The following is an 8,797-nucleotide window of genomic DNA, read 5'->3' on the forward strand; positions in this document are numbered from 1 at the left end:
CCCACTAACCAATTACGTTACGACCACTGAACAAACTTGGTTGACGAACATGGTTTATGCGCCGCTAATCTAGCGGCTTGTCGAGCATTTGACAAACTCACACCATCCATTTCAAATGGGATTTGTCCCGTGGACACACGAGCAATCCAACCCGTCGGATTTCCTTTTCCTCTTCCCATTCGAACTTCTGCGGGTTTCCCCGTAATAGGAAGATCTGCGAGAACTCTTACCCATATCTTACAATTTCTTCGGAATTGTCCGCTCATAGCACGATGGAATTGTCCGATTGTAGCCCGACGCGCTGCTTCAATGGCTCGATATGAAAGACGACCAGCTCTACAACTTTTGGTGACATATCTTCCAAAACCAAGTTGTGTACCATCCGGTTCGCGACCCCTACTACATCTGCATTTAAAATATTTACTATATTTCGTACGTTTCGGATATAGCACGTCCCTTCTTATTTTGACTATATGAGATCCGCACTTTGACACCTGAAATTCCGTTACGAGTAGATACTTCCGCAGGAGCATAATCGATTTTCTGGTTAAATACATTACAAGATGTTTTTCCATACTTTCCGCATTCAGTTCTAGCTATTTCCGCACCCCCTAATCGACCAGAACAACAAATACGTATCCCCTCCACCCCTTTTGGCATTATTAATGGAATATCCTTCACTATTTTACTAAAAATGGAACGAAATGAGATTGGATTGTTCCTCAGTTGAAAAGAGATGTCTTGAGCAATCAGAGAAGCACTTTGATAAACAGATTTGATCTTTACCGACTCAATTAAGGTATTAGTGTTTGTTCTATTAGACAAAAAAGATCGCATTTTTTGCACTTCGTTCAAATAAGAGTTGTACCCGTACGGAATTATCCTCTTTCTCAGTATGATCTCTATCATCATCTCTATTCCCTTTATCAATTTTCCTATCCTACCTAGGTCTATGAATTTCTCTATCAATTCCATTACCTTATCCTTACCCATGAGGTTCCTACATTTGATCCTAAATTGAGCTAGGAGTTGTTTCCGGGCATACTCAAAAAAAGGGTTATTATACACCCCAACCCCATCCCTTGGAAAAAAGAAGGTAGCACCGAAGAAAGGAAAGAGCGATATGGTGGTTTTTGTTGTTCCCGCGAAGCGAAGATCATTCGCTTGGCGAATGAAGTGGATCAACCTCTTTTTGGCTCGGGCCAAACACTTTTTCTCGCTGGTAGAGCTTTCTAAAAAAAAGCGATGCGAGAGCGTATTCTCTTATCTAAGCTTCCTCCCTTCGCTCCCCCCATCCTAGATGGTTCAGCCACACCCGGTGCCACGAAATGATTGAGAACTAGGACGGGGTCGAAATGCATTTTATTCTTAGTATTAAAAAAGTATTGCATGACCGAATAATTCAAGGAGGGGCGCACAGCGGGGAGGGTCCTTTTTAGTAGATGACTCGTCGGGCCGTCAGAGCGGGACTTCTTTGGTAAAAATAACTTGATTCTATTCCTTTTTAGTAAGGAGGCGGCATTTCCCATAAGGAAAGGTATGTCATTTACAACCCCGGCGTATTGAGGCCGCTTGAAGGCCCCGCTCACCCGAAGTGATTTATCAAAATTCTTCTTTCTCGATGGTGATCGGTCATGGTATCCATAACGTTGCATCTTTTTCGGCCAAATCCGGATTTCGTTTTGCTTCTCCTGGTCGATCGACTCGACTCTTTTCCCTGCCCCCCGGCCTCTCACTTCGTTTCGTTCTTCCTCTGTACCCTCGCTTGAATGAAGACACCCGATCGGCCCGACTTTCCCAAATGTCGGCCACCAGCCCTTTTCCTGTAGTACGGGTCTTGATTTCTTGTCTTGTTTTCGTTTTAGTCGTGGTGATCGCCCGGGAAGAAAGAAATGAATGAATGTCCTTTTGGGAAAATGTAGAATAATACACCTACCGAGACGAAAGCCAAGGGCGAGTTTCGTAGGTGGACGTATCGAACTAAAATAAGATCTAAGATTGACATCTTGATACAATGATTTACCATAATAATAAATAGAGTCAATGGTGACAGAGCCGTGGGAAGAGCCGCTTCTTTTTTGCGGCGGGGGCTTCCATTCACCAGCGCAGACTACATACACGTGCTCTCTGAACCGTGCTAGATAGTCACCCATCACACGGCTCTCAAACCCAACCTGTGGTGGATCCCGGGGGACAAAGCAAAGTCAAAGTGCTTGATCATTTGCCCCATACTTTGAGATCTTCCTCCCCGCCGATCAAGCAGCAACGCAGCTCGTGATAGGCTTAGCTTAAGCCGCTAACGTTCGGTTCGGATAAGTAAAGTCCCTTCGGTCGGTTCGCTCAGGTGGTCTTCCCTTATTTTCCCTAACGTTCAGAGTTGTTCTGGTTTGAGAAAGGAGCACCGCCAAGTCCACTAGGGGCGCCCTGAATGAATAAGAAATGGACAGCTGAGGTCAGGCTTGCATGAAAAAAGAAGATAATAAGTTAGATGTACACACCTGAGGTTGGTAAGAACTGAGGGACAATGCCCCCCCTCACTGGGCCCATCAGCGAAAGCAACTGCTACTTAATCGTAGGTTTGCTTTCGTGCAAGGCCCCCGCTGCTGGAACAGGCGGTTGTCATTTTCAAGTAAACGCCCCGCCCCCTTTCTTTGCCCGCCGGCCGCCTAGCTCGTTATTCTTTGAGATCTGGATAGAGTCTCGCTTCGGGGCGGGGGAAGCATGGATTCGATAGATCTATCGAATCCATGCTGCAAGCAGCAAGCGTAGGCTAAAAAGGCAATAGTCTAACGTTGGGGTAGGGCGCGCCAAAACAACCGGGGGCCCCGGAGGGGTCAGTACAAAAGTACTATATTCTTTCCACTTACTTTCATTGGCTAGCTGCCTTTTGTAGCGCGCGTACTCTGATCCTCTTCTACGAATCTACAACTCTCTTTACTGAGCGAGACTTCATCTATATCCCTAAAAGTGGATTTGGATTCCCATTTATTCTTTGAATGACAGCTTCAACTAGGCTCCACCTTAGAGAGGGTTTTCGGTTTGAATCAAGATAGGGTCAGGGGCGCGTCGGAACGGTAGCTGCTTAGTCTCATCCGAGAGTCCAATCTCTTTTGTGCTTGCTTTTGTGTCTTTGAATAAAAAAGAAAGAAGGGGGTCGATTTAGGCTCCTTCCCTTCCACTGCATAGCTGCGCTATCAGGTACTACGAGCCCTCTGCCCCACGCATCTAACCAACTCGCGTGGTTCACCGGTTCCACCGAAAACTCTCATTTGTTGAAGCGGAGCATAGTGTGGCGTCGAGCGAGAAAGGTCTCTTTTTTGGTTTATTCACTGATCTGAAATGAAACTTAGCACTTGTTTTTTTATTGATTCCTGGGGCTAGGCGTTCGCAGAATCAGTCTATCCGAACCGCAGACGCACTTTTCAGATCAGTGACGGCCTCTCCAGCAGAGCTGGGCGCCGGGGCCCTGGATGCGCTAGCGATCGGCACATTAGGGGAGTACTTGCCCGGGTTTCTCGGCCTGGTATCCTTATCCTCGCGTTCATGATATCTACATTCAACTGTGCCCCGGAGACACGGTCGAAGCACGCCCGCCCCGTGTGCGTCTTTCACGACATGCTCTGGTCCCGGGTTTCTTCCTGTGGTCTTCTAGCGTTAGAAGAAGTCGTGTCCGTCCCGGACATCTGCAACGTCCTCTCACGCCTTTTTTGGGGGGACAAACAAAGATCAGGAAAAGACGGACCGAACCCATTCGGTGACTTTCGCGGTCGCCCTCACTGAACCGACTTGGATCTGAACTACGATTCAGATCAAGTCTTACCGAAATTGGATTTCCTTTTCGTGCCATATGTCGCTTAGACTTTACTTTTTCCCCTTTCCGCCCTTTCCTCTATTTGTTCGATAGGGTCTTTGTTTTATTCGAATTCTAAACCCATTGTCGTCCACAGTTTCCTTGTCGACGCGAAGGGGCCAGCAGCCCCCAAACCAAAGTCTGAGATCAGAACTCATACCGCGGTTGTGGCTTGAAGGCCGCATGCAAGTTCTGAAATATTTAGAGAGTATGTGTTAGTACGAGATCGCGCTATCAACTTATTTCATCTTTCTCGATGATTAGGACAAAATTGTATCCCTTAGGAACCGTACATGCACCTTTGTTTGGATGCCGATCTAATATTGTTACAATACGAAATACTTGAAGGCCACACGCAATTGACTCACCTACATTTTATGCTCCCACCCTTTTGTAGAAAAAGCCTCTGCCTCTGGGGAAGTGCTCACATCAACTCCAATTTGGATGGAGCTTCTCGATGGGTTAGAGCGTTTGCGAACCAAAAAGGGGAAAAACCCATCCTCCAAAGTAGTGAAGTGAGCCAGTACAATAAGACAATAGGTCTCATGGGCCAAGCCTGCTATCAGGCAGTGAGTGGGAATCAATCCTGAAAGAGAGAAGGTCTAGTGCTCTCAGAAAATATTTGATTCACCGAAAAATTGGCTTTATCAGACCAATCCATGTTCAGAAGCCTTCCATCAAAAGTCAGTGGTCTAGGCCGCTTTCCTTGACTTTGAGTTGGATCTCATTCTTCTTCCCGGCACAAAAAGAGGGTAGACTTCATCCGAAACACATGGGTTCTTTTGCTTCCTTCAAAGAACTCGTCTTTGAGCCTCTAAAAAGAAGGGCATAGTATCCCAGCCACCTAGACCACCTAAAAGGAAGGAATTGGTCTTTAGCTTTGAGTGATCCAATCATTGGTGAATGGGTTCAGTAAGGTAGAAGGAAAGGGCCCCTCCCGACCTGGGAAATTCACAGCAGGAAAGACTGGCGCCGATCAGCGAAAGCGAACCCTTCAGTACATCGCGTTCAGCCCTCCCTCAAAATCCCATTTGTTTTATTGAGGAATCACTCTTGATCCTCTAAAGGCTCTTCTCCGTCTATAACTCAAAGTCCATCTGTCTCTCGTGGAAGCGCTTTAGAGTGCCTAGAAGATCCAGCAAACGGGGGTGCCAATGCTGTCCCAAGACCAGATCACGGTAGGTAGCTGCTTTAAAGAGGTTGGGAGACAGACTGGTGAACAATCTTCTTCTTGTTTTCTCCGACCTAGAGCACTCTTTTTTTCAATCGTACGAAGAAACTCCGTGAAAAACCCAGCTATCACTCCTATGAGACGGCTAACTCCCAACTCCCGATACATTCTTTAGAGTCGACCAAAGGACTCGTTGGTTTGGACATAGTTTCTTTGTTCCTGTGTTTCTGTTTTGCTCTCCCCCTTTTTTCACTTAGTTTAGTTGGAATGGAAAGAGAACTTCCTTCAGTTTTTCTTTTTTTTTTTTGCCTGGTTCGGTCTCTCCGAGTGGAATAAGTGGGTCCTTCTTCTTTTTCCTGACTGATGAAGGTCGAAACTGAAGATCGAATCAAGCGGAGTCTGGATTCCTATGTTCGTACCAACTCAAATGATTGATGAATTGGATCTTGAGTATGCTCACTTCGCTACTCAGCAAGGGTGAAAGAATGACAAAGAGACTGACATCACAGAGGATGGGAAGGACCCAATCGCCTGCCTCTTTCTTGGTCCACCCCCCCCTGGTGGGTACTTTATAGCTCACAACACGAGATAGGCAGATATGTGACATAGAAAAATTGCTTTCATTGACAACAAGACTCTCTTCCTGATTGGGATTGGTCTGTGCAGGATCTCCTTCCCTATGAGACTCTTGCTTCCCTTTGAAAGAGGCAGACCCCTACTTCAATTGTCATCTGACGCCTCTACCCCAGCTGTGGACTCAGACCTCTCACAACCAAAAAAAAGAAAATCAAAATCAAACGAATCCGAATATAACCAATCTATCGCCTTTGATGACTCGTTGACAGCCTCCTCAACCCAAGCTTCCATCTCCTGCTCCAGACATCGGCGCTTGCCCGCGCCAGTCCATGAAAGGTGGATGAAGGTGAGTTTGACTACGAACTCGAGGATGTTGGGAACGATCTCTTTTCGGGGAATCACTCCCGTCGAGAGGCCCTCTTCCTCCCTTTTTCTGAATCTGGTAGAGAGGCAAAAGAGAAGTCCAGAGAGACCTCGACTCTTTCAGGGAAAGGAGGGAGATCGAATGCGAGATGGAGTCCCTGCCGAATGGAATGGACATCCTTGGGGACAGCTGTGTAAGACTTAATTTACCAAAAAATGGGACGGAAAAACTACTAAAAAGATCACAAGAAACCCAGCTCAAAGTGAATGGAGAGAGAACCCCTGCGCCTTGGAAGGATCTGAAGCTGTTCGGACACTCATAGACAAGTGAACTCCAATCCAGGATCCCTCGAAAAGTGAAGTGAACTAGCCAGGTAGAACAGTCAGGTTAGGAAAAGAGTCTTTCATGTCAAGGTGAACATAGACAGACAAGGTTAGTTTGTTTTCCTTAATTCTCAGAGAAAAGACTCGTTGCTGGAACCGAGAGCACTGGCGATTGCTTTCTTTCTGACCTTCAGCCGAGAAATTCCATACCTTCCACCGACTTCTTTTGTGTGTGGCCAGAACGTGATGCTTTCCAATGCCGAGTACTTTTCTTAACAATGTATGAAGCCCGACAAGAAGGGTAGTCTTTTCTTGTGGTTTCTTTCTCTTCCATATCAACGTTTATTCTATGTGACACTCCTAAGAGAGCATCATTGTACATGCCGTAGTAAGTTAAAGATACGGTAATAAATCAAGGCATATCTAGAAGCATGAGTAAAAATGCAAAACCAGTCCTTCATCTCCTGATCGATCTACCAGTGCAGTTTGCACATCACATGCATGCTCGTCAATTATTGCTCGTGGAGACCACGTCCTGCTGACGCTTCAAGCATTCACAAACATATACATGCCAAGAGCATTTTAAATAGACTAGTAAGCAGCACGTGCAATGCACGTCTTCATCAACGCACTTCTTTTGTTTGCCAGGCCAGGGTGTTGTATCAATGGACATTGTACGAGTAGTTCTCTCCTTGATGAACTGAACCTTGGCACTGTTGACTGTTGTCGCCGAATTTCTTGATAAAAAACAATTGTTCAATTGTTCTTCTTTAGATTGCACCATTAAATTAGTGGTGCTATTTCATAATTAATTTGCATCCAGTTTCTTGATATTTAATTTTGTAGAAGATATGTATTATTCAATTTAGAAAATGATATGTATTATACCATATCAAAATATAACTATATCTACTTAGAAAAAATAGGATATCACCCTACCATGGTAAACAACGGACTACACAACTAGCAAGTTCTAGGTTGTCATAGGCGAAATATTTCCTTCTTCAAAATTCTCGCAAGGCACCATAAGTGAAATCATGCTGGAAAAACTTGACCATGACCCCATAGATGTATATATTCGTGCCTAGGTCACCGATGATTGCTTTTCTCTTATTATCTCTTATAATTTGACATGGTGGTGATTTCACTTACAAAAGAAACTAGTGAGGAGGATTGGAGAAGAAGGGGTGCATTAAGATCTGTAGAGACACATGGGCTTTGATTAGATGGGTGTAGAGAGAAAAAATACGCAATCTCAAATAATTTTATTCCACGTACCTGCACCCTATGCATGTTACCATGGGCCAATCGTATTTGGTGCCCGCGGCAACAAATAGTCATAGTTTCGTTAAAGCGAGCCTCCAGTTCCCAGCCTATTTCAGCTGCTTCTTTTTCCATTTTTTTCAGTGTGTTATTGTTTTTCTTTTTTTCCTTTTCTTTTTTCAGATTTTTTACTCTCGTGTTAATTTTTCCCCTTTTGCACATTTTATTTTTTATAGCCTTTTATAATATATGTTAAACATTTTTCTACATAGAGGTGAATATTTTCTTTTTTCACCTCTTCTAATACACGGTGAACATTTTTTAATACAAGATGAAAAGATTATTAGTATATGATGAAATTTTTTGAATACGCATGGAATATTTCTGTAATGTGCATTGAACATTTTATAATATATGATGAAAATTTAAAAATTATAAGATATTTTTTTGAATTCACGCCAAACTTTCTTAACATATGGTGTACTTATTTTCAATATATGGTGAACCTTTGTTCATGTACACTGACCTTTTCTCTAAACACTTGTTCAACATTTTTCAAAAATGTTAGAATTTTTTTTGAATTTGTAAAAACTGTTTGACATTTTCAAAAACGTTCAAAACTTCAAACAATTTCCCGAAAACTGTTTGTTTTGTGTTTTAGAAATCTTTTAAGGACATGTTTATAAAAATACGATTAAAAACCGCTTCACTACAGTGCAGCGGGTGGCTATAGCGTTTATTCGTACAGTGTCGCAGTGCTACAGTATACCTCTGCCTACAGTATTCTGATCCATCCCAAATAAGCCGGCCCAATCGGATCGCGCCTGTGCGCTGCTGCGGCTGTTTGACCCATGCATGATTCTGGCCTTGCGATCTCCCCTGCCGCCGTTGTTTCGTCTTCGAGCTAGGACACGCGCACGTTGCCGCACGCAGTTGCAAGTCATCATGTCGCGCCGATGAACAGGCTCGAGCGAGTGATGAGTGATGATCGATCAATTCCCCTTCATTTGTCCCATTTTTACACATTCACGAGCATGTAGCTGTTGTAGTACTGTAGTAGTCCAACAGCTGAAGTAAGTAAATGGGCCGCATAAGGCTCTACTACTACAAGTGGGGCCCAAAACTCTAGGAAACAGTCTGGCTGGCCCAATTAAGTAATCCTACTATATATTTCTCCAGGGAGCTCGTCGGAGCTCAGGTACACGGCCCGGATCCTATTTGGTGCCCCCAGCACCACTTACAGGTATATT

The 8,797-nt window shown here is 44.4% G+C and overlaps 1 protein-coding gene across 1 annotated transcript; it reads right to left on the minus strand.

The window, feature by feature from the left end:
• Positions 1-989: 989 nt before the first annotated feature.
• LOC123150661 (ribosomal protein S3, mitochondrial) lies at positions 990-4,380 on the minus strand. The gene has a single exon (XM_044570489.1). It carries the CDS (start codon positions 2,151-2,153, stop codon positions 1,233-1,235), a length of 921 nt encoding a protein of 306 aa, XP_044426424.1. The 5' UTR covers positions 2,154-4,380; the 3' UTR covers positions 990-1,232.
• Between the last annotated feature and the right edge of the window lie 4,417 nt (positions 4,381-8,797).

The sequence above is a fragment of the Triticum aestivum genome, chromosome 7A (genome assembly GCF_018294505.1).
Source record: "Triticum aestivum cultivar Chinese Spring chromosome 7A, IWGSC CS RefSeq v2.1, whole genome shotgun sequence".
In the NCBI taxonomy this organism is placed as follows: domain Eukaryota; kingdom Viridiplantae; phylum Streptophyta; class Magnoliopsida; order Poales; family Poaceae; genus Triticum; species Triticum aestivum.